Source organism: Lepus europaeus, chromosome 11, assembly GCF_033115175.1.
Source record: "Lepus europaeus isolate LE1 chromosome 11, mLepTim1.pri, whole genome shotgun sequence".
In the NCBI taxonomy this organism is placed as follows: domain Eukaryota; kingdom Metazoa; phylum Chordata; class Mammalia; order Lagomorpha; family Leporidae; genus Lepus; species Lepus europaeus.
In genome coordinates, this window is record NC_084837.1 from 86,821,998 (window position 1) to 86,847,108 (window position 25,111).

The 25,111-nt window shown below is 53.5% G+C and overlaps 1 protein-coding gene and 1 non-coding gene across 4 annotated transcripts; one reads left to right on the forward strand and one right to left on the reverse strand.

The window, feature by feature from the left end:
* Window positions 1-1,633: 1,633 nt before the first annotated feature.
* On the reverse strand, window positions 1,634-22,241 carry UBAP1L (ubiquitin associated protein 1 like). 3 transcript variants are annotated; one of them, XM_062206135.1, is made up of 6 exons: window positions 22,201-22,241; window positions 18,989-19,253; window positions 11,160-11,693; window positions 8,879-9,091; window positions 3,108-3,209; window positions 1,634-2,748 (listed from the first exon to the last, which is right to left on the reverse strand). In XM_062206135.1, exons 2-6 carry the CDS (start codon window positions 19,106-19,108, stop codon window positions 2,614-2,616), a joined length of 1,104 nt encoding a protein of 367 aa, XP_062062119.1. In that variant the 5' UTR covers window positions 19,109-19,253; window positions 22,201-22,241; the 3' UTR covers window positions 1,634-2,613. The 3 variants fall into 3 exon arrangements, with proteins under 3 accessions (XP_062062119.1, XP_062062120.1, XP_062062122.1); XM_062206136.1 differs by having other exon boundaries at window positions 18,989-19,156; window positions 22,201-22,235; XM_062206138.1 differs by lacking the exon at window positions 22,201-22,241 and having other exon boundaries at window positions 18,989-19,156; window positions 19,225-19,251.
* LOC133770858 (U2 spliceosomal RNA) lies at window positions 21,999-22,183 on the forward strand. Its single transcript, XR_009867533.1, has one exon. It is a non-coding gene; the product is annotated as a U2 spliceosomal RNA (small nuclear RNA).
* Window positions 22,242-25,111: the final 2,870 nt, after the last annotated feature.

The window sequence follows — 25,111 nt, forward strand, 5'->3', positions numbered from 1 at the left end:
AGGAGAAGGATGGGGAGGAGGGGGTGAGGGCCTGCTGTCTATCAGTCTCTAATCAAGGGACTTCAAGTAGAGAGGCAGACGGAGGCCAGGTGACCTTATCGGAACATAAATGGTTTTGGACCTGAAGCTGCACATTAGAAATGGAGCCTTAATTTTACACTTGAACTTGGCCAAAAGGTCGAGAAATTATGGAGCTTTAACTTCAGTCTTTTTCAAGTGTGGTTTTATTTTTGGCAACATAACCAACCTTATTGCATCTTGCTGATTTTCTCAAGTAGCTTTGCATGGGCTGCAAGTTACTCAAAGCAAGTTTGAAGGCCCAACAATATATATATATATATATATATTTTTTTTTGATAGGCAGAGTGGACAGTGAGAGAGAGAGAGACAGAGAGAAAGGTCTTCCTTTTTGCCCTTGGTTCACCCTCCAATGGCCGCCGCGGTAGGCGCGATGCGGCCGGCGCACCGCACTGATCCGATGGCAGGAGCCAGGTGCTTATCCTGGTCTCCCATGGGGTGCAGGGCCCAAGGACTTGGGCCATCCTCCTCTGCACTCCTGGGCCACAGCAGAGAATTGGCCTGGAAGAGGGGCAACCGGGACAGGATCGGTGCCCCGACTGGGACTAGAACCCGGTGTGCCGGCGCCGCAAGGCGGAGGATTAGCCTAGTGAGCCGCGGCGCCGGCCCCAACAATATTTTTAATGTGACCCCTCACTGGCAGGCATTGAGGCTGAACAGGAAGCACCGAGGGACGGGCTGGGCCTCAAGGGGACCAGGCGCTCGTCCCAAACTTGTCCTGTGGCCCTGCGGAAACCCACATCGCGCCCCAGCAAGGTGTCGGGGCTGTGGTCCTGAGAAATGGGCCATTCCCGTCCCTGACAGTCCTCAGCCCCGTGTCCAGCCCTGTCTGTGCTCCCTGGCACAGGTCTCTGCACAGGGCCAGCCGGGAAGGGCAAGGGCACCAGTGTCTTGGCCTCTGACCTCTGCCTGAGCCACGAGCTGCTCCAGCAACTGCTCCCTCAAACCTTGGGGGCTTCTAAAGGATGGGTCTCGGGTGACTGGGGAGAGCTGGGCCCAACCTCCCCACCCTCGAAGTGAAGACTCATAGGTTGTCAGGGCAGAAGGGGGCCCGGACTGGCTGGTCCCAGGGTGACACACTGGCCAGGAGCTCATTACATCATACAGAACCCCCAGAGAGCCTCGTACTTAACAAGGATTCCCGAGGGAGCTGCCGAGCTGTGCTTTCTGCCCTAGAACATCCACACACTGGGACTTCTGTGGAGGGCAGCCAGGTCTGGACAATTCGTAGAATTTTCATTTTATTTACGTATTTGAGAGGTGGAGAGATAGACAGACTTCCCATCTGCCCCTTCACTTCCCAAGTGCCCATGACAGCAGGGGCTGGGCCAGGCTGAAGCCAGGAGCCAGGAACTCCATCCAGGTCTCCCACGTAGGTGGCAAGGTCCCAAGTACTTGAGCCATCACCACTGTCCCCCAGAATACACATTGGCAGGAAGTTAGAATCATGAGTAAAGGCAGGACTTGAATTCAGGGCCAGTGATATGGGGCGTCAGCATCTTTTCAAAAAGTTTTATTTATTTTTATTCAAAAGGTAGAGGGGAGAGAGAGAGAGAGAAACTTCCACCCACTGATTCACTTCCCAAATGCCTGCAGCAGCCAGGCTGGGTCAGAGCCAGGAATTCCATCTGGGTTTCCCATATAGGTGGCAGGGACCCAAGGAAGCTGGATTGGAAGCAGAGGCAGCGTTGGAACCCAGGCTGTTGGGCATCCCAAGTGGCAGTTTAACCCCCAGGGTACCCTGATGTAACTTGTGACCTCGTCAAATCTCTCTAGCTTTCCTGGGAAACGGAGGCCCGAAGAGGCCTTGAGCTGGACACCAACAGAAGCCCAATCAGGAAACAGGTCTTCCCACCTGCACGGGGCCCAGGAGGAGCTGACAGGGCTCAAAAAGAGCTGCCTGCCATTCGTCTTCATTTCCTTAAGAGCAAAGCTACTAGTGCACACAGCTTAAAGGGTCAGCTGCAGGTGATGTTTACAAGGCCTGCAGGGAAGGCAGCTCCGGCCATGATCTCCCCTGTGTCTCTCCCCAGAGGCAGCCGCTTCCAACTCCAGCCGCCTTAGGGTATTTACTCCCACCCTGGGCATCCTTCGTGCTTCCGCAGTGAACACTGTGGCTTTGTGCTACAGTTTTTTTTTTTTTAAATATTTATTTCATTTATTTGAAAGACAGAGTTACAGAGGAAGAGGTAGAGACAGAGAGAGGTCTTCCATCCGCTGGTTCACTCCCCAGATGGCTGCAATGGCCAGAGCTATGCCGATCTGGAGGCAGGAACCAGGAGCCTCCTTCGGGTCTCCCAGGTGGGTGCAGGGGCCCAAGGACTTGGGCCATCTTCTACTGCTTTTCCAGGCCATAGCAGGGAGCTGGATCGGAGGAGGAGCAGCCAGGACTAGAACCAGCGCCTATATGGGATGCCGGCGCTTCAGGCCAGGACTTTAACACTCTGCGCCACAGCGCTGGGCCCACAGTTGGGTTTTAATAACGAAGTCAGGACGGGCTGCAGGAGTGGCCCTGGCCGGGGTGTCCAGGCGCGGTCACTGGGCGCAGGCCACCAGCTCCTCCAGCGCTTGCTCCCGGCGGTTGCCGTGGACCAGCAACACCTCCTTGATGCGCTCCTGCTGGAAGCCCATGTCGCTGAACTGCTCCCAGAGGCGCAGGAACTCCCCGGCCTGAGGGAGAGGAAACAGCATGGGCACTGGTCTCAGCCCGGGGAGCCCCCCACACCAGTGCCAGAAAGCTGTGTGCCCCCCCCCCGCCCCGCCCCAGGCCAGATGAACTTGGTCTCAGCCCAGGGAGTACCCCACCACCACCAGAAAGCTGTGTGCCCCACCCCCCCGCCCCGCCCCAGGCCAGATGAACTTGATCCCCGGCGGCACCTGTGGTTTCCCTGTGTCTCGGGGTGACGCGGGCTCCCCCGCTTCCTTCCTCTGCCCAGGATGGGCACCCCCCACACCTCTTCCCATTCTCCTCCCCCCACCAAGGCCCACAGCCCCACAGTGGGCTCACGCGTGCCCTGGCCTCTGCTGACCTGGCTTTCTGAGAACTGGAACATCTCCATGGCTTCGTCCACCAGGCCCTCCTCGTAGCCCTGGCGCAGCAGCCGGTCACAGGCGCTGAGGTAGCCGAGAAACTGGGCCAGAAGTGGGCAGAGAGAGAGGACAGTGAGAGGAGCAGCAGGGGCGGCCGACAGGGCGGGAGGCGCCCAAGGGCCTCACTGAGGCCTGAGGTCAGGGCCAAGCACACTGGGCAGGCGTCTACATGCGCTGTGGGCCCAGAGACCTCCTCTGAGGACCCAGGGACAGGCAGCCAGGGAGTCCTGGCCAGTCGTCCCAGGTGGAGACTGGAGCCCAGGAGAGGGGCTGTGCGGATCTGCCAGGGTGTGCACAGAACCTAACGGGGAGCGAGGCCAGACCGCGCGCGCGCACACACACACACATGCCTCTGCTGCACACACACCCCCTCCCTGCGAGCACCCACCTCGGGGAATGTGCAGCCCCTCCCCCAGGCACATCTCTGCCTGGCCTCTTGGAGCCCCTACTGTGCAATGGTCCCCGGCCAACCTATGCCGGGACTGCACAGGAGACTCCCAGGGCTGGGGGCCTGTTCAAATCGCTTCCTGCTGGTGTCCACTTTACCAGTAGGAGAGTAGTGCTGCCTCCTCCCACGCCCCCCAGGACTCTGCATATCCGGCTCCTGAACCCAGCCAGGGCCAGCCTCTCCCCGTCCCAGGAGAGCCGTCCTGCCCCTCCGGCTTCCTGGGTGCCCCGTGTTTGCCCTATTACAGCACGCACATGGCTGGGTAATCGCCTCACTTAATCCTTCTCATCTGTCACCTGCTAACTTTCCACTCCAAGAGGCAGGGGCTGTGTCAGCCCCGCGTCCCCAGCACAATGGCGGCCGAGGGAGCTCAATGAATGGACGCCTGTGTTTATAAATGAATTAAGAACTACCTTCGAGAAACTCCCGGCTCAGTGGGGGAGATAAACCAGATACGGGGCAACAGCTGTGCCAGGGAACCCACGGCAGGATTTATAGGCTGCAGGTGCCAAACGAAGGCTCCAGACCCTGAGAATTAGGAGTCTCCAGGGAGAAGGAAGCGGCCCGGGTTCCCGCAGCCCTCAGGAGCTGGCCAGAAAGCACGGCTCATCTGGGCGAAGGCTTTTTTTTTTTTTTTTTTAATTTTTGACCGGCAGAGTGGACAGTGAGAGAGAGACAGAGAGAAAGGTCTTTCTTTGCAGATCCAAAAGCAGGAGCTTCTCCTGGTCTCCCATGGGGTGCAGGGCCCAAGCACTTGGGCCATCCTCCACTGCCTTCCTGGGCCACAGCAGAGAGCTGGCCTGGAAGAGGGGCAACCGGGACAGAATCCGGCGCCCCGACCAGGACTAGAACCCCGTGTGCTGGCGCCGCAAGGCGGAGGATTAGCCTGTTGAGCCACAGCACCAGCCAGGCAAATGCTTTTCAAATGGGGTTAGCTCCGGCCCAGCTGGTCCTAGCACAGGAGGCGTCAGCAGTAACGGGCCCAGGGATGTGCTTGGAGGTTCTGCCTGGGACCCCTTGGCCTTGCTCTCACTGCATCTGGAAAGCCACTCAGCTGAGCCCTCCTTTTGCAGCTGAGAAAACAGAGGTGCAGCCAGGGCAGGTGTCGCAGGGCTAGGGCCTCTTGTCAGTGCCTTGTCCCCCAGGGGAGTCAGCTGCTGGCAGAGGGGCTTTGAGCTGGTGGCATAGCAGACAGGAGGAGGGCAGGGGTGGCGAGCAGGTGCTCCCTCCCCTTGTGGCCCATCCTCAGCCATGGTTCGCAATCTCAACGGTGCTCAGTGCCGCTACCCCCAACAGCTTTAAAAGCTACTGCTGCCTGCCCCCAGTGATGTCATTGGCCTGGGCAATGCGACTTCTTTTTATGCTCCCCAGGTGCCTGATGTGCAGGCAAGACTGAGAATCACTGGGTCAAGGGATGGCTAACTTTGATCCACACCACACCAGGCTGTATTCTGGAACCTTCCACAGACCTTGCAATTCTAGGCTCCTGCGCACACTGGTGTGTGTGTGTGTGTGTGTGTTCTAAATAGGGCCTGGGAATTTGCATGTGTAAAGATGTTGCTCCCTGGTCATCTTTTGGGCCTATGGGACTGCAGGAACAACCCGGCTGTTGCCTTCAGATCCCGGAATGAGGCCTCCAGAAGCGATCGGCTCCAAACACACATTGCTCCTCCAACCTGGGAATGGGGAAACTGAGGCTCACAGGAGAAGCCCGATGGGCCTGAAGTCCCCTTGCGAGTCACGGCCTGGCCGAGGGACCCTCACACGTGCCACACAATGGATACTGAGCCTCGCAGAAGGAATGAAGATGGACAAAGCTTACATTTTGCCTTCCTTCTCCTCTCCCCGACTTTTCCAAGAGTCCTGTCTCCCTCACCGGACGCCCTCCCTTCTGGGCCACCTGTCACTCATCTCGGACGGAAAGAACTGACCGCATTGGGTGTCTCAAGGCAAGGAAGGCACCTGAACTCAAAGGAGCTGCCTGGCTTAGGGCAGAACTTCAGAAAACTGCGAGAAATGCCAGCTTAGTGGGGGAGGAAAGTGAAGTGGTGCGAAGGCCACCCCTGGCGCCTGGCCGCTGACCTCCCCCGGGGAAGAAGGCCACCAGCTGGGGGCCAGGCAGCTGGTCCCTGCATGTCTGGGAATGCAATGTTCCCAGCACAATGGGCTCCTTGCAGCCCACCCACTAGGAGGCCAGGGCCTGGGGCTGGCTCTGAGTCATCCTCAGACACCCACAGGGCTGGGAGGGATGCGAGTGGGAGGGACACATGTCAGGGCCCTGGTGGGTCTGGCCCCTCACGGCTCTCCTGGCCAGATCCTTGGCCAAGGTCCTAGCTTTTCGGTGGCAGCTGCTCTCCTAAACCTCCAGCGAGCCTGGGGTGCTGCCCTCGGACATCCTCACACAGAACCTGAGAAGAGCACCGTGCAACAAGAATCAGAGTCCCGGCTGCCTGCTCTCTGCGCCAGTGCTGCCCCTGACGGGCGAGGTGAGCGTCCCTAACTCAGCACAAAGCACAGCAGCCTGCAGGATTCAGAAGGCCTCACTGGAAACGCTCAGACCGGGGGCTGCCGCGGGGAGAGTGCTCAGCTCACCCCCCTCCGGTTCAGACACAGGAGAGGCCCCAGATCGGAAGGCTTCCTCCAGGACAGGGCAGGGATGGGTGAGCTCCAGGGAGAGTGGAAGCACAGGGGGCTGGGGAGTGGGTCAGGTGCATCTCCCCACCTCCCCAGCCCGGGGGCAGCACATCCTGTTTCCAGCTCCAGTCTGAGGGTCATTCTCCTCCCGCCACTCCCTCCCCCAGGGCAGGCAGCTCTGCAACCCAGGGACCCAACACCCAGCCAAAAGCCCCCCGATGGCGATGGCCATGAAGCAAGGACAGGAGAAAAAGGAGCAAGGGTCAGCTTTCCCACTACGGAGAGTCCTGGGGCTACACTGGGGAGGGGGCTTAGGCAATGGCATTCAGGGTCACCTGTCAGAATCTCAGCCCAGCATGAAGGCCCCGTCCATCTGCCCCCAGCTCCCCTCAGTCTCATTCCACCAGCCCACCTCCGGCACCCTCTCTCGTTCGGCAACGCTGCTGCGATCAGAGACCCCACCCCACCCCAGATGCTTCCTCCCGGCCTGCACACCTTGGTTCCCACTGTCCCTCCGGCTGGGAATATCATCCCTTCTCTCTCCTTCAAAGTCAGCTCTTATCCATCCTTGAAGTCCAGCTCAGCACCTGGCACTTCACAAAGCTCCTCTTGGTCACTGGACCCTCCTGTGGCAGATTGAGGACACCCACAAATTCCTCACAGCCCCTCCCATCGGCAGGTGGAGCCTATTTTTCCACTCTTTAAATCTGGGCCGGTCTATGACATGCTTTGACCAATAGAATGAGGTGGAAGTGATCAATGCACAATGTCAGCACGGATCTCAAAAGTTGTGTCGGTTTTCACTCGTGCAATCTGAGGGCCCAGTGGGCTAGCTTGCTGGCGACATATGGCCCGGCTGACACACAGCACCAACCATTAGGCTGTCAGCAAGGCCCCTTAGGCCATTCGGCCCCAGCTGAGTCAGCAAGCTGCAGCCACATGAGAGGCTCCAGGAGAGATCAGCACATGACCCACTTAGCTGAGTCCACCCTCCAACTGTCACCCCAGAGTCACCCCAGAGAATGACCGCAAATAAATGGTTGTTGTAGTGCGCCGCTAGATGCTGGGCCCCTCTGCTCCCTAACAGTAGCTGGCAGAAGTAACACTCCTCTTAGACCCCTGTGCCCCCACTTGCACCTCTTGTTAGGCCCTTCGGGGCCCCTCACTCCCCTGCAGGTGCACATACGTTCTTGGCTCGCTCTGGGATCAAGGCCTGCTTCCAAATATCAGAGCAGCCCAGAGCGCTCTACTTGGAGTGCCATCAGGAGGAGGTTCCCTAAAGAGAGAACAGAATCCGGGTGCGGTCGACCCCATGATGCACCTTCCAGACAGCCCAGCGTTGAAGGACTTGTTGCTCCACACGCTGAGAGAGCTGGGAGGCCCCGGGAGATGTCTGCCCCTTCCGGGAAGGATGCCTTGGCTGCACACGTCTCTGGCCGCCCCCCCACACACAGTGGCTGATGGATGGGGTGTAAATTGCCTGGGGTTGGCTGATGGTGCTGTTGTGCCTGCCTTAAGGCTCAGCCTCTCCCCCTGCCTGCTCCCCGCTCTGTCCCCACCGCCCCACCCCCTACAGGGTCTCCTCCTGCATGCCAGACTCCACCTGCGTCTCCTTCCAGGAGAACCCAACCTGCATCACTGGTTTTGATGAACCTTGGTTTTCCTCATAGCTCCTGGCTGCATCTGAATGCCCACAAAGTGCTCAATAAATACTCTTCTTTTTTCTTTGACAGGCAGAGTAGACAGTGAGAGAGAGAGAGACAGAGAGAAAGGTCTTCCTTTGCCATTGGTTCATCCTCCAATGGCCGCCGCAGCCGGCGCGCTGCGGCCGGTGCACCACGCTGATCCGAAGCCAGGAGTCAGGTGCTTTTCCTGGTCTCCCATGGGGTGCAGGGCCCAAGCACTTGGGCCATCCTCCACTGCCTTCCCGGGCCACAGCAGAGAGCTGGCCTGGAAGAGGGGCAACCGGGACAGGATCGGTGCCCCGACCGGGACTAGAACCTGGTGTGCCGGCGCCGCTAGGCGGAGGATTAGCCTATTGAGCCATGGCGCCAGCCCAATAAATGCTCTTGACTGTAGGTAAATGGGGAGAGAGAGAGAGAGAGAGAGAGAGAGAGAGAGAGAGAGAGATGGGTATGGTTAAACTATTCATGAAGAGATGAGGTTAGAGCTGTGCCATGCAATATGGCAGCCACAATCTACATGTTGCTATTTGAATTTAAATTTAAATAAAATTCCTAAAATGCAGTTTCTCAATGACAGTAACCTTGTTTCCAGTAACCATATGTGGCTGGTGGCTATTGTGTTGCATAACACAAATAGAAAACACCTCTCTCATCATAGAAAGTCACACTGGACAGCTCCTGACTGCCCGTATTTGGGCCAGGGACCAGGGCAGAAGCAGAAGATTGCGGCTCCTCAAGTGGGTATGGGGGTCCCAGATAAACTCTGATGCAAGAGGTGGCAGTAGGGCCTGGAAACGGGCTCACAAGCCCACCAGAGATGAGTGCCATCCTGAGGGTCTACCTCTGAAGAGAAGGAAGCAAAAGTATCCCAGGTTAAAGATTAAAAGCGCACGGCCACTCGCCTGGCTCAGCAATACAGCCCCTCGGATCGGGACCGACTCACCTGGCTCAGGCTCTGCCTCCCCGTCTTCTGCAGGGCCACAATGGCCCTTCCCAGGGGGTAGCCCAGAGCCACCACCGGCCCGATGATGTCTTGCTCCTCCTGGCTCAGGGCGGACAGCAGATCAGCCGCAGCAGCATCAGGTTGGGATCTGTGGTGGTGGAGAGGCTGCGGTGCCTCCCCAGGAGGTGGCAGGCAGGTGTACGGGCTGAGAGACTGAAATACAGACAGGCTGAGCACGGCAGTTACTGCAGGGGTGACATCCGGCTGGGACAGACACTGCGCAAAGTGCCTTTGTGTGCCACCTTCTCTACCAAGTGTCAGGGCCAGTGGTGTGGAGGGGCCTGCAGACCCCAGCTCCCCACGGCCCACTGGGTCCCCTCGTGGGTGATAGGGAGGCAATCATAGAAGCTGGCCACAGGGCTGTCATGAGGCATAAGTGAGATGGTGTGAGAACAGGGATTAGCAAAGGATCTGGCCCAGGGGAAATTTACCAAAAGCTAGTAGTTCACTTATCGCCTAGAAGGTCATGCAAAAGAACTATGATAGGTCCAGCCAAGTATCTCATTTTACAGATACTGAAATCGAGGCTCAGAAGTTAAAGAACCTCACATGCAACACATGTTTGGGACCTGAACCCCCACTCCAAGTGTTCTTTATCCCACCCCTTAGCAAGGGGAGCTCAGGCATGGAGCTTCCCCGCCAGACCCTCCTCCTTGAAATCGGCTGGGCAGGCGCTTGGCAGGGGAGCAGGTGGCCACTGGGCACACCAGCCCCTCTGCTGTGGTGCCGGAGAAACCCAAGCAGACTCTGGACCAAGGAGGCGGGCAGGACGGCCCTGCAATTGGCTTGGCTGGCATTGCCTCTCCCGTTTCTCCCGAGGAAGTACCCTTAGGCTAGCCTCTGCCCTCTGCCCTCTCTCTAGGGCAGCTCAGCTGCCAGCCTGGCTCCTGGGGCCGAGGCTGGATGGGGGGCCTAGGAATTCCCTGCCCTCCGCCATCTTCTTAGGGGGTTTCCCGCCATGACCGTACCCCAGGGCCTGCCCTTACCTTCATGGTGGAGAATGTCCGAATTTTAGGAGCCGGGTCTGCTCTGGTGTCTTTAGTAAAGGTTCCTAGCTACTCTCGGCCCCCGTTCCTTCGTCAATGGCATCTCTGCCCCACCCGGCCCACTGTGGTGTTGTCAGGGGCAGGGAAGAGCCGTCCCGGCCTCAGCATTTGGTGCCAGAGGTGGGCACGGCCCACCCAGCTCATGGATTCTCTGCTCCCCCTCTCTGTCTGCTCTGTGTGCAGGGTCACTGGGCCACTGCCCAGGCGGGGAAGGAGTGGCTCAGAGTGGTTCAGTGACTTGCCTAAGGTCACTCAGCAGTGAGTGGGAAAGGCCAGGTCGCAAGTCCGATTTCCGGATTTAATTTCAGCCTGCCTCTATTCTGCAGCCTCTCTCGGCCTGAGGGGTGGGGCTGCAGGGGGTGGGAAGCCATGCTCTGCTGCCAGTCCTGCTCCTCCCTAGCTGCTCTGAGCCCGGGTCTGGTGGAGTCTGAGACTTCCGCAATTCAGAGGGGGACCTTTCAAAAGGCAAAGAACACAAAATAATGGGGAACAATTTGGGTGCAGGCCTTGGAAGGGGTAAAGTGAGAGGCATGAGGTTTAGCTGTCTCTGGCTTCGCTCCGATTCACTCCTGCTCCAGGTTCTCCCTGGGTCACCTCCTCCATCCTGAAGCCCTCCCAGCCTGCAGCAGCCCGGGTCTCCGTCTTCCAACACCTGATCCCTCTGCACAGGACTGGGGCTTTGTCCCACTGCCCTTTGGCCAACCTTCCTTGTCCTGTGGTTCAGACCATCTGTGGCTCACGCCGGTGTCGCAGGAAGTAACGGTAGGGGTGGAACCCCCAGCCCGAGACAAATCTCACGGTGGGCAGCCCTAGATTTGTTGCTGTGTACTGATTCCACAGACATTCAGTGAGCACCCCCTATGGGTCAAGTGTGCTGCCGCGTGCTATGGAAACAAAAATAAACAATCTAATCCCTGCCCAGAAAAGAACTCATCCCACGGAAGAGACAGGCACGGGCTGGGGAATTAAAATCACTGGACTCGTCCCTGGCAGAGGCAAAGCAGGCACAGCGGACACGGACATGGGGGCCTCGGGGCCGGCAACGTTCTCTGTCTAGGAAAAAGGCCACAGCGGGGACAGCACAAAGCAGGGCCTGGCGGGAGCAGGTCAAGGCAGGCAGGAGGGGGCCGAGGCTGCGGGCCGGGTCCTCGGTCGAGCTGGGGCGGAATCCTTACCGCGACCGTGGGCTTGTGGCTGCGCAGCGGGGGCACGGCGCCCGCCGTGGAGGGTCGCTGGGGCAGCGCGGGGGCGCCGGCGAGCGGGGCTGCGGGCGCGGGCTCCGGGCCGGAGCAGCAGAGGCTCAGCGCTCGGAGGCCGCGGGGGCGAGGCAGCAGCGTGCGGGGCCCGGCGGCCAGCCGGCCCTCCGAGAGCCGCCGCCCAGCGCCCGCGGGTTCCGAGCCCACGCCGCGCAGTGCGCCCAGCGAGCCCCGGCGCGGGCCCGGCTCCTCCTCGCTGCCAGAGGAGACGTCTTCCTCCTCCTCCCCTCCTTTCTCCTCTTCCTCCTCCTCCTCCCCCGGCCGCTCCTGAAGTCCGGCCTCTGGGCTTTTGCTGGGGGTAGGCGCCGGTGCCAGCTGGTGTTCAGGGCTCAGCAGCAACAACCAGGCAGGAGGCGCTGACGCTGTCCCCGGGTCCCCGCACTGGGACGGGCAGGGTCCCGGGACGGCGGCCTCCACCCAGAAGAGTGCCTTTCTTTCCAGGCTGAAGTTGTGCTGCGGAGAGAAGGCAGCGTGAGGCCCAGCCTGGGTGCACACCCACCCCTGGCCTGGAGAACCTGTGCAGCCAGACGGATCAGGCTTGGGCAGCTCCCGAGTCTGAGCCCCTGGCATCCATCACAGCCCACCCTCACCCTGGGAGGGAGGGAGCTAACACCGCCGGAGAGAGGTCACCAACATCTCTTTTGATGGCAAATTCCGCTACGAAAGACCAAGCGAGGAACTGCAGTGTCTAAGATCCTTAGCCATGCACCATGTCACTGAACGACAGGTGTTTAAGAACTTCTTCCGGTAAAACTTGTTCCCCACGAAGAGGCTTTGGCCTGAGCACAGAAGCCTTTGGCACGGAGCAGTCACTCCCGAGGCCTGTCCAGGCAGACAAGCCCCACTGCGGGGTAATCCCTCTCCCAACTTCCATCCCCTCTACCGCCATCCAAGGTTACTTTGGGGCCCCGGAAATGTAATAATGGCTAATCTTTGCTGAACTCTACTTAGTGGGTTCTGGTGTCACTCCTATTTCCAGATTATGAAAATGAGGCTCGTGATCTGAGGATCATTGTATTTGCCCAGGACAGATGGTGGTGGGCGGCTGAGCAGTGTTCTCTGTCACCTAATCCGCGGGCTTTCTCCCCGGGAGCAGGCCACCCAGAGAAACCATGTGGCGCAGCTGGAGCTTGGTCCCACATCAAAGTGCCTGTGTCCATTCCCAGCTCCCGACCACGGCGTCCTGCCAGTCAGCCCTTGGGAGCAGTGGTGATGGCTCAAATAATTAGGCTCCTGCTATCCTCACGGGAGACCTGAATTGTGTTCCTGGCTCCAGTCCTGGCCATGGTGGGCATCTGGGGTGTGAACCAGCCAATGGGAGCTCCCTGTGTCTCTGTCTCTCAAATTTAAAAAAGCTATCTGGAACCCACATAAATAATTTCACTTGGTAATTTATAAATGAGTTAAAATTGAATATTACCATCACCTGCCTTTAAAACGAAGAACCATTTGTCTTAATGGTTAAGATTTTGGTCGGGATGCCTGCATCCCATATCAGAATACCTAGGTTCAGGGGCCGGCGCCTATGGCGCCGGCATCCCATATGGACACCGGTCCTAGTCCCAGCTGCTCCTCTTCCAGTCCAGCTCTCTGCTGTGGCCTGGGAGGGCAGTGGAGGATGGCTCAAGTGCTTGGGCCCCTGCACCCACATGGGAGACCAGGAGGAGGCACCTGGCTCCTGGCTTCGGATCAGCATAGCTCTGGCCGTAGTGGCCATTTGGAGGGCGAACCAACAGAAGGAAGACCTTTTTCTCTGTCTCTCTGTCTCTCTGTCTCTCTCTCACTGTCTGTCAAAAAAAAAAAAAAAAAAAAAAAAAAAAGACTACCTAGGTTCAAAATACACCTCTGGCTCCTGACTCCAGCTTCCTGCTAATGCAGACCCTGGGAGTAGTATTGGTAGCTCAAGTAGCTGGGTTCCTGCCACCTGGAGACCTGAACAGAGTTCCCTGCTCCTGGCTTCAGCATGGCCCAGGGCCGGCCACTGTGGGCATTTGGGGATTGAACCAAAGATGGGAGCAGCTATATATACATATTTTTATGTCTCTCTGCCTCTCAAATAAATTAACTTAAAAATTCTAGGCTGGCGCTGTGGCTCACTAGGTTAATCTTCCACCTGCGGTGCCGGCACACTGGGTTCTAGTCCCAGTCGGGGCGCCAGATTCTGTCCCGGTTGCCCCTCTTCCAGGCCAGCTCTCTGCTGTGGCCTGGGAAGGCAGTGGAGTATGGCCCAAGTGCTTGGGCCCTGCACCCGCATGGGAGACCAGGAGAATCACCTGGCTCCTGGCTTCGGATCAGCGCGGTGCGCCAGCTGCAGCACACCAGCCGCGGTGGCCATTGGAGGGTGAACCAACGGTAAAGGAAGACCTTTCTCTCTGTCTCTCTCTCACTGTCCACTCTGCCTGTCAAAAAAAATTCTAAAAAGATGAACTCCAAAATGACCCAAGATTCAAATATGTGTTATGAAACCATAAAAGTACTAAGAAAAAACAGGAGAGAAGTTCTTCACAATCTCAGGTGGACAGGCCTTTCTCGTCTTGTAGGGAAATCGGAAGCTGGACTAGGTGTGTGCCGCAGCAGGTGAGACTCCACCTGGAACACCGAATCCTATCCTGCACTGTCTGGGCTCGAGTTCCGGCTCTGCTCCTGATCCTAGCTGCCTGTTAACGGGGCCCTGGGAGAGAGCAGGTGATTGGGTCCCCACCACCCATGTGAGGGATCTGAATGGAATTCTGGTTTTGTGGCTTCAGCTTAGCCCAGCTCCAACTCTTGGGGGTATTTGGGAGGTGAACCAGTGAATGGATGATCTTTCTCTTTCAAATAATTTTTTTTTTAAATCCAGAAGCCATCAAAGATAATTCTGCTACAAAAACACCCAAAATCTGCATGGCAAATATGCCCTATAAACAAAATCAAAAGGCCAATGACAAACTTGGTGGTGGTGTTGAGGGGCAGGGAGGAGCCACACTCTTATCATAGCCAAGAGGCCAACTCCACTAACAGAGAGTGTATGCCTAGGAATAGATAAGATAAAGGCCAACAACTCAATAGAAAAATGGGCAAAAGGTGGGAACAGTCCACAGAAAAGAATGCAAATGACTGTTAAACCTAGGAAAAGTTGCTGACCCTCACTCCCTATAGGAGAAGGCCAAATCACAACTCCACTGAGATACCATCTGCCTGTCTCTCAGCAGATCCACCTGGACAACACTCCCTGGGACGCCTGGAGTAAAGGGCTTGCCTGTAATGCTGGTCAGTAGAAGCCCGAGAGAGGGCAATTTGGCTTGAAACTCAGACTCAAAAGGACATGTGCTGGAGTGAGCACTTCCCTGCAGTGTTATTCTTAATGGCTGAAGACTGGGAAGAACCCAGATGTCCATCAAGAGGGCACTAGCGCAGTAAAGTGTGATACAGCTGTATAATGCAGTATCACGAAATGAAAAACACAATTGAAGGAGCTTCCCATGAACTGATACAGAAAGATCTTAAAATACATTACGCAAAAAAACCCAAGAACCATATATATATAAACCATATATACCCTTTTATGTAAAAAAGGAGGAAGGTGTTGTATTTTCCTTACACATGTAAGACTCTCTGGAAGGCCACATTAAAAATGAAGGACAGGAGCTGATGTTGTGGCGTAGAAGGATAAGCCACTACTTGCTATGCCAGCATCCAGTATCGGAGCGCTGGTTCCAGTCCCAGCTGCTCTGCTTCAAATGTAACTTCCTCCTAATGCTCCTGGGAAGTCAGCAGATGATGGCCTAAGTATTTGGGTGCCTGTCACTTATGTAGGAAGTGGAGTTCTGGGCTCCTGGCTTCAGCCTGGCCCAGCCACAGCTGTTGCAGTCATTTGGGGACTGAACCAGTGGATGAGAGATTTCTCTGTCTCTCTCCCCATCCACTCTGCTTTTCAAATAAATACAACTTAAAAAAAAATAAATAAAAACAGAGGTCACCAGTGAGGGAGTAGACATGGGGAACAGTGCAGATGAGAAGGTGTCAGGGGAAAGTAGACTGCTTGTGGGTCTATTTTTAATAAAGTTTTATTGGAACACAGCCACAGTCACCCCTTGTGGTTATACTGTTTATGGCTCTTTCTCCCCACAACAGCAGAATAATTTTAAAGATTTATTTATTTATTTGAAAGGCAGAGGCAGAGAGAGAGAGAGAGAGAGAGAGAGAGAAAGTCCTCCATTCTCTGATTCACCCCCCAAATGGCTGTAATGGCCAGAGCTGCACCAATCCAACACAAGGAGGCAGGAGCTTATTCCAAGCCTCCTATGTGGCTACAGGGGCCTAAGGACTTGGGCCATCTTCAATTGCTTTCCCAGGCCATAGCAGAGAGTTGGATTGGAAGTGGAGCAACCGGGACTCAAACCGGCGCCCATATGGGATGCCAACACTGTAGACTCCAGCTTTACCCACTATGCCACAATGCCAGTCCCGGACAGCAAAATAATTGATCCAGAGTTTTTACCCTGTTCTATACTACTTTATATATATATATATATATATATATATATATATATATATATATATATAAAATAAATTGTACCATGTAATTATATACAATACATATCTACTCATTTTTAAACTACATGAATGTATTTCTTAAAAACAGGAAATTAAAGGGAAACTATAAAACAACAAAATAGACTTGTTGAGGCTCTCACTGTGGAAGAAAGGGCTCCATGGGAAGCCAGCAGGGTGGAGGGAATGGACATGACCTTGTAACCCAATAGAATCCTGTTGGAAATTTAGCTCTGTCACTCATAAGCCATGTGACTCTCTGCTCACCTGAGTGGGGGATGTGTTTTCCTGTGGCATGGTGCAGAAACACCCACCTCTAGGGTGATATGCCTGCACCGCATATCAGAGTGCCTGGATTCAATTCCTGGCTTCTCTTGCAATTCCAGCTTCCTGCTAATACATACGCAGCAGGTGATGGCTCAAATACTTGGGTCCCTGCCACCCATGTGGGAGACCCAGATGGAATTCCTGGCTCCCGGCTTCAGCCCAGCCCAACCCTGGCTGTTGTGGCCATTTGGGGAGTAAACCACAGAGCCAGTGTTGAGGCACAAAGGGTTAAGCTGCTGCCTGTGACGCTGGCATCCCATATAGGCAGCAGTTTTAGCTCCCTGCGAATGGCCTGGGAAAACAGCAGAAGATGCCCAAGTCCTTGGGCCCCTGCACCCATGTGGGAGAAGCTCCTGGCTCCTGGCTTCAGTTTGGTCCATCCCCAGCCATTGAAGCCATCTGGGAAGTGAACCAGTGGATGGAAGATCTCTCTCTCTCTCTCTCTCTCTCTCTCTCTCTCTTTGTCTCTCCCCTTTTCTTTCTCTGTAACTCTGCCTTTCAAATAAATAATTTTCTGGCACAGGCCTGGTGCTTAATAGGTGCTAAGTAACTGGTAGCTGTTGTTTTTCTCTGTAGGTCACTGTAGATTCACCTGGTAATCTAATTGCTATCTGGAACATATTGCCACAAGGCAATGAAATTCAAGTTCCAAACACTGGGAATACAGCCAGGAGGGGCTGCAAATCATGCTCCGTGTCCAGTGCTCTTCTTTGTTAGTCTGGCTCAGCAATGAAAGAAATGGAGGCTCAGGAGAGCCGCTGCCCACCCTGAGAGTGGGGGGCAGAGCTGGTGTAAGCCCCAGGCATGGCCTTGGCCGAAGGGAACCATTTCTGTTTCTAGGGGAGGGAACCTTGGGATTAGCCTCCTGTCTGCATGACTCAAGCTTGGTGAGGGTGGAGACCGGCGGGGGAGGGGGAGAGCTATGATCTTCCCTTCCACTGCAGGCTCAGTAAAGCAAGTTCCTCTTCTGGACCACACAGGCCGTGTGCCAACCTGAGAGCCACAACACAGGCTCCCAGGGAGAGCAGGAGCGCCTGCCCCACAGCGCCTGGGCCCGGACACTGTGCTCTGGGCTTGCCAGTGCTTATTTCAGGTCTGGAAACCTGGGGCCTGCGTAGCCTCAGTGCAACTCCAGCGTCTGAAGATGGACAAGGCAGCACGGGGTCGTCTCCTTGCACCTCTGGGTTATGCAGGCCCCTGTCTGACCCTCCCCAGGTCTCTGCTTTGCAGATTGTGCCCTGTGCTCCTGACTTCCCTGCAACAACCCGCCCCCTGCCACACACACACTTACTTTTCCCTTCAGAGCTTACCTGTTACACGTTTTCTCTCATGTTCCACATCCTACTCTTAGCTCTGACATGACCTGGAGGGAGGACCCGAGTTCTAGTCGTGTCATTGACATTCAATTTGGATAATTCCTTTCCCTTCTCTGGGTCCAGGTTCCTTGTGTGCTAAATGAGTGAGAGCAGAGCCAGATCTATGAAGTGCCCTGTGGACGGTGGGGAATGAACACACAGGGGCCTGGGGACCCAGCACCAAGGGGGCTCAAGGCCAGCTCCACAGTTCTTTGCAATCTTAATCTTTAATTAGTTTTTCTTTTTTGAAATTCATGTGAATTTTGCATCCTACCCCTGACATAGCTGTGTTATGTTATAAATGCAATAGGCTCCTCCTTTAAAATCGTCAAGTGAACTTGACTTTCTGGGAAGTTAAATCCCTTTGTCCACATGTGATACCACCACTTATCCCAGGGCGTGAGCCGTGGGACCTGAGCTACTTCAAGGCCACCTCCAGTGCAGAAGTGCTCTGTGTGTGTGGAGCAGTGGTGTCTTCTGGTATATCCTGGGTAACTCCCTGCATCTTAACAGGGGATTCTGTGTCAGCCCAAACGAGTGACTCTAATGACAGAATGTCAGAGTGGCAGGCTGACAGGGAAGACAGGAATTGGAGCATTCTTATAAATCTTTTTTTTTTTTTTTTTTTTGACAGGCAGAGTGGACAGTGAGAGAGAGACAGAGAGAAAGGTCTTCCTTTTGCCGTTGGTTCACCCTCCAATGGCCGCCGCAGTAGCGTGCTGCGGCCAGCGCATCGCGCTGTTCTGATGGCAGGAGCCAGGTGCTTATCCTGGTCTCCCATGGGGTGCAGAGCCCAAACACTTGGGCCATCCTCCACTGCACTCCCTGGCCACAGCAGAGAGCTGGCCTGGAAGAGGGGCAACCGGGACAGGATCGGTGCCCCGACCGGGACTAGAACCCGGTGTGCCGGCGCCGCAAGGCGGAGGATTAGCCTGTTGAGCCACGGCGCCGGCCAAATTGGAGCTTTCTTATAATGACTCTCAGACACATCACGTAGGCAGCCTCCAGTTGTCCTAAAACAAGACTCATGAAATAATGCTCATCACCCAGCCACCACTATTCTTCCTTGAAACACCTTTTCCTCTACTGGGTTATTTCCAAACTCCCTGGACTACACAAGAGCAAGCCAAGCTGCCCTTTATTTATTCTAAATATTTATTTATTTATTTATTTATTTGAGAGGCAGAGAGAGAGGAGAGAGCGAGCGCACTTCTGTCTGCTGTCTCACTCCCCAAATGCTAACAACAGCCAGGGCTGAGCGGGCACTAGAGCCAGGAGCTGGGAACTCCCACATGGGTGGCACGAATCCAGTACTTGAGCTCTCATTGCTGCCTCCCAGTATCTGAATTAGCTGTCTGGAATCAGGAGCAGGGCTGGGGATCAAACCTATCCACTTGGATGTGGAATGTGGACACCTTAACTACAGGCTAGATGCTTGCCCCAGAGCCGCCCCTTAAAATCAAGGAACAACGCCCCATTGGGTTTGGCCTCAGACCCAGGGGTGAGAAGAGACAGGCAGAGGTACACACTTACCATAGAACCCAGCAGAAGCTCCCTGCAGGCTGGAACACTGAGCTCTGGCCCAGGGAGAGGTTCTGTGCCTATCACAAAGCCATTGGGGACCTTGAAGGGGACGCCATCGAGGGCACTCATTCTGTCAGAGACGTGTGGAGATGGCTTAGCAGGGCTGGGGCAGGCCTCCTGGTGGTAGGGAGAGAGTTCAGAGTCCTGAGGACCAGGCTCAGGCCTCAGATGGCCTCACCGCTCACCTCTCGTTGCTTGGCTGAGCCCCACACAACTGGAAAGCAAGAGGTGAAGTGACCAGTTCTGCACTGGGAGGAAACCAGTGAAAACAAGAGCATTCACACCGACAGGAACTCGTCACTTCTTGTCTAAGTCAGGCTCTGGACCAGTTTCCCAAAGCATGGTCCACCACACTAGCTCTGAAACATTTCATCCAAAGAGTTGTCACCTAAATGTATAAGGGAGAAGTAACATCAAATTACACAAACTCTTCCAGAGAAGAAGAAAACATGGAATACTTCTAACTTGTTTCAATTTCAGGAAACTCATGGTGTTAAACTTGAGAAAAAAATTAGAAGCCAGTTTCTCATGAACACGGATGCAAAAATCTATGCAACACAGCCAAGTTGAATTTGTCCCACGAATGATGGATTGGTTTAATGTTTCAAAATCAATAAATGAGAATAAAGATGAAAAATTATATATTTCCACAGAGGCAGAAAAAATTCTTGGCAAAATCAATATCCACTCATGAGTTAAGAAGCAACAAACAGGGGCCAGCACCGTGGCTCACTTGGTTAATCCTCCACCTGTGGCACCGGCATCCCATATGGGCGCTGGGTTCTAGTCCTGGTTGCTCCTCTTCCAGCCCAGCTCTCTGCTGTGGCCTGGGAGGGCAGTGGAGGATGGCCCAGGTGCTTGGGCCCTGCACCCGCTTGGGAGACCAGGAGGAAGCACCTGGCTCCTAGCTTCAGATCAGCGCAGTGCTGGCCATAACGGCCATTTAGGGGCTGAACCAACGGAAGGAAGACCTTTCTCTCTGTCTCTCTCTCTCACTGTCTAACTCTACCTGTCAAATAAGAAAAAGAGAGAGAGAGAGAGAGAGAGAGAATAAGCAACAAACAAACCTTTAGCAACATAGTGACAGAAGAGAATTTCTTCAACCTAACAAAGACTATCTCTAAAACATTCTATAGCAAATATCCCACTTAATGGTGAAATATTGAAATATATCCCCAAGACTGGAAATGAGACAAGGATATCCCCAGCGTTCCTTTTGGTCAACATCTGGAGGTACTAGCCTGTGCAAAAATGGAGGGAAAATAATAAAAGTATAAGGATTGCAGGTTGCGGCTTAACCTATTGTGCTGCAATGCTGGCCAAGATTGGAAAGAAAGAGAAAACTACCATTATTTGTAGGTGACATAATTATATGAGGAAGAATCTGTGAATAAAAATCTTAGAATTAGTAAGCGAATTAATCAAGCATATTGGATACAAGGGCAATGTACAGAAATCAGTTGTCTCTATACAAACAATAAGCCCTACAAATAATATCTTTAAAAATTTTCATTAGAGATTGAAATTTAGAAAGAAAACATTTGTGTTAGCATCAACCACGTCTAGGACTAAATCTAACACAAGGTGCATAAGATCTCTACACAGAAAACTATAAAACATTAGATTAAATGGGGGAAGCATACCATATTCATGGATTATAAAACTCAGTGCTATAACGACAGAAGTGCTCTCCAAATTGACTCACAGATTCAAATTCTGTCACATTTTCTGGTATAAATTAGCAAGCTAATCTCAAATGAAATGAAATGCGAAGGGCCAAGAATAGCCAAGACAATCTTGAAGAGGCAAAAAAGTAGTCCTATACTATCAGATATTAGAATTTACTGGCCGGCGCCGTGGCTTAACAGGCTAATCCTCCACCTTGCGGTGCCGGCACACCGGGTTCTAGTCCTGGTTGGGACGCCAGATTCTATCTCGGTTGCCCCTCTTCCAGGCCAGCTCTCTGCTATGGCCCGGGAGTGCAGTGGAGGATGGCCCAAGTGCTTGGGCCCTGCACCCACATGGGAGACCAGGAGAAGCACCTGGCTCCTGGCTTTGGATCAGCACGATGCACCGGCCGCAGTGGCCATTGGAGGGTGAACCAACGGCAAAAAGGAAGACTTTTCTCTCTGTCTCTCTCTCTCACTATTCACTCTGCCTGTCAAGAAAAAAAAAAAAAAAGAAGAACTTACTTCACAGTTACAGGAATTAAAACAGTGCAGCAGTGACATGAGACCAATAGAGCAGAAAAGAAAGTCCAGAAACAGCTCCATACCTGTGTGGATTTTTGATTTATGATAAAATTGACCCTACAGAGCATCTGAATCAACTGAATATCCACCTGGAAAAATGAATCCTGACTTCACATCACATAAAAGTCAATTCCAAGTAGACTGTAGATCTAAATGTGAAAGGTGAAATAATAAAGCATGAAGATAAGAGACTATATTCGTGGCCTTGGAATGGACAAACCAGACTAATGATAAAAAAGCCAGACTAATGATAAAGGAAAATAGTGATGAATTGGATTACATTAAAGTTAAGAATTTGCATCCATCGGAAGACACTATTAAGAAAGTAAAAAATAAAAAAGTCACAGAGTGGGAGAAGATATTTGCAACACATTTATCTGAGAAAGGACTCATAATCTGATAGACCTTCCACAAACAATACGAAGTAAGCAAGAAATTTCAGTAGGAACTATCCAAAAGGGGATATCTAAATAGCCAAGAAACAAGTGAGTCGTCCAGCTCTGTTAGTCATCAGAGGAATGCTAATAAAAACAATGAGATGCCACCACACACATACAAAACCCTGAATGATTAAAATAAAACAGCCGATATCAAGTGCGAAGAACAGAATCTCTGCACCTCCATGACCTGTTGGTAAGAAAGTCTGTTAGTATTGACCAACAGTAGCTACTATAGCTGAAATACAAGAATCATAAACTCATCCACATATCACTTCTTGGCCTTTTGCCTAAGAGCAAGTGTAGCATCTGTTCTTAGTTTGGTAATATTTAAAATAGCCAAGGATTTGATTTTTGATGAATGTTAAACCTTGTTAAATATTGAGTCATACGGAATTTAAGCTTATGACTGCCCGGAATATAAATCTAGACTCCCGATCACTCTGGCATCTTGCAAACAATCAGAGCTTACCAGGAAGCGTGCATCAGGGAGTACCACTGGCTCGACACAAGCTGTCACTTCTGCCAGGATGATGCAAAAGCCCTGCTTCTTAGGGTCATTGTGCGGTCACACCCCACACCCCATTTGTAACAGCGTCACGTAGAGAGGGAGGGTGAGTAATCTGAGTATAGAACAGTCAAATGAGGGCAAGTAGGCAAATCCCTTAATTCCCTCATCTCCTCCCCCACCTGTCAGCGTCTTCCCAGTGCCTGCTGCCAGTCTCTGCATGTCAGGGAGGTGGCTGTCACGTAGCTTCCAGGACACGGCATCGGGCAGCTTCCAGGGTCACCAGCCAATTGCCCCATTGGTCAGTTCTTACAAAGCACTTTTGAAGCATAAGGGTGTTTGTTATAGGAAGGTTCAGTAAATTTTGGTATTTTCAGATTTATCACTTATACTATCAGCTATCGTTTGAATTCTAGAGTACTGGGAAAGGCCACAGTTCCGTTGTGACGCAAGTATGAACTGCCTGTGCACTTAGCAGGTACAGGGCCCCCTTCCCCCCATCTCCAACCCAGCATCTGCATCCTAATATGCGTTCTTTATTCAGCCCCACACTTGCTTCTAGGGTAATTTAAGAGTCTGAGGATTCTGGGAACCAATTTAATAGTATTTTAAAATGTATTTTAAACCATATTAAATATGAGTCATACTAAATTCAAGCTCACAACTGCTTATTATATACATTCACATTGTATGTAAATATGACTTCCATGTGACTCAGTTGGTAAGGGCTGTAGTGTAAGATATGCTCTGGTTAGAACATTTTCTTTCTTTTTTTTTTTTTTTGACAGGCAGAGTGGACAGTGAGAGAGAGACAGAGAGAAAGGTCTTCCTTTGCCGTTGGTTCACCCTCCAATGGCCGCCGAGGCCGGCGCGCTGCGGCCGGCGCACCGCGCTGATCCAATGGCAGGAGCCAGGTGCTTCTCCTGGTCTCCCATAGGGTGCAGGGCCCAAGCACTTGGGCCATCCTCCACTGCACTCCCTGGCCACAGCAGAGAGCTGGCCTGGAAGAGGGGCAACTGGGACAGAATCGGTGCCCCGACCGGGACTAGAACCCGGTATGCCGGCGCCGCAAGGCGGAGGATTAGCCTGTTGAGCCACGGTGCCGGCCAGAACATTTTCTAAACTGAGGGTCACCTTGCTATGTACAAAATGAAAGGTGTCGATCAGTAAGTAATGATATTTTCCAGAAGAAGGGGGAATGTTCTGGTCCTTGTGGGGTTTGGGGAAAAGCTTCAGGAAACAGATGAGACCTGAGCAGGCCCCTGGAGGGTGGGCGAAGAGTCTGTGAGTGGGAAAAGGGGTCAGACGGAAAGTAAGACTTCAGAAAAGGAGCAGCTGCAAGGGCCGGCATGGTGGTGTAGCAGGTTAATCTGCTGTCTGTGACACTTCAATCCCCAGATGGGTGCGGATTCCCCCTATGGGCGCCAGTAAGAGTCCCGGCTGCTCCACTTCTGAACCAGCTAGCTCCCTGCCAATGCACCTGGGAAAGCAGCGGAGGATGGCCAAACGCTTGGGCCCCTGCACCCTTGTGGGAGACCCAGAAGAAGCTCCTTAATCCTGGCTTCAACCTAGCCCAGTCCATCATTGCAGCCATTGGGGAGTAAACCAGCAGATGGAAGATTGCTCTCTCTCTCTTGTCTCTATCACTTCCTCTCTCTGAGTAACTCTGCCTTTAAACTAAATAAATAAATCTTCAAAATGAAAAAAAGAAAAAAGAAGAGCAGAGGCAGGAGGGCCAGGGGTGGGGTGGACAAGCTGCCTGACTCATGGAAGCACCTGCAGTACGATAGAAAGGCTAGATGGGGCCGGCGCTGTGGCTCAACAGGCTAATCCTCCGCCTAGCGGCACGGGCACACCCGGTTCTAGTCCCGGTCGGGGCGCCGGATTCTGTCTCGGTTGCCCCACTTCCAGGCCAGCTCTCTGCTATGGCTGGGAAAGGCAGTGGAGGATGGCCCAAGTGCTTGGGCCCTGCACCCCATGGGAGACCAGGAGAAGCACCTGGCTCCTGGCTTCAGATCAGCGCAGTGCGCCAGCCGCAGTGGCCATTGGAGGGTGAACCAACGGCAGAGGAAGACCTTTCTCTCTGTCTCTCTCTCACTGTCCACTCTGCCTGTAAAATTAAAAAAAAAAATTGATTAAAAAAAAAAAAAAAAGGCTAGATGGAGGAGGTGTTGGGACGAATTCGAACTTCAGGCTGCGTCCTGACTCCATTCAGTAGGTGGTGATGAAATCCCCGAAGAGGCCTGGGGGTAGGGAGGGGTGGAGAAAACTTTAGGAGAGCCAGGCTGAGCACACTCTGGCAAACTATAGCCCCGTCCATGTGGCCATTTGGAGGCATCTGAGCCTGGCTGTAGGGAGCCGGTGGGTAGAGGTTGTGGAAATTGGTCTAGGCGGGGGCGGGGCCCACACAATGACAGCATTGTTTTTAACGCTGTCCACTGTACTTTCCAAATGACTTCATCCTTACCCCCAGCTTTAATTACCTACCAGTGATTCACAAATCAATTTTCCAGGTCTCAGCTGAGATCAAACTCATAAACACGACTGCCTACGAGATTTCTCAAGAGCACTTCAAACTCAGCACACACAAAGTGAACTGGCTTCCCCTCCCCGACTGAACTCCTCCAGGGTTGCCCATCACAGGAATGGCAACACCCACGCAGGTGCACCAGGGCTCGACCCTGACGCTTTCCTCTTCGTTTTCCCCACTTACCTCAAATGTCCTGCCAAGCTTCATCTCAAATCTCTGGAATCCAGCCATTCCATGCTCCCTCCCCTGCTACCATGGGGTTCAAGCTCCTGTTACCTCGCACTTGGACCATTGGGCTCTCCATGTCCTCTCACACTTTATTATCACAATTCTGTTCTATGCGCA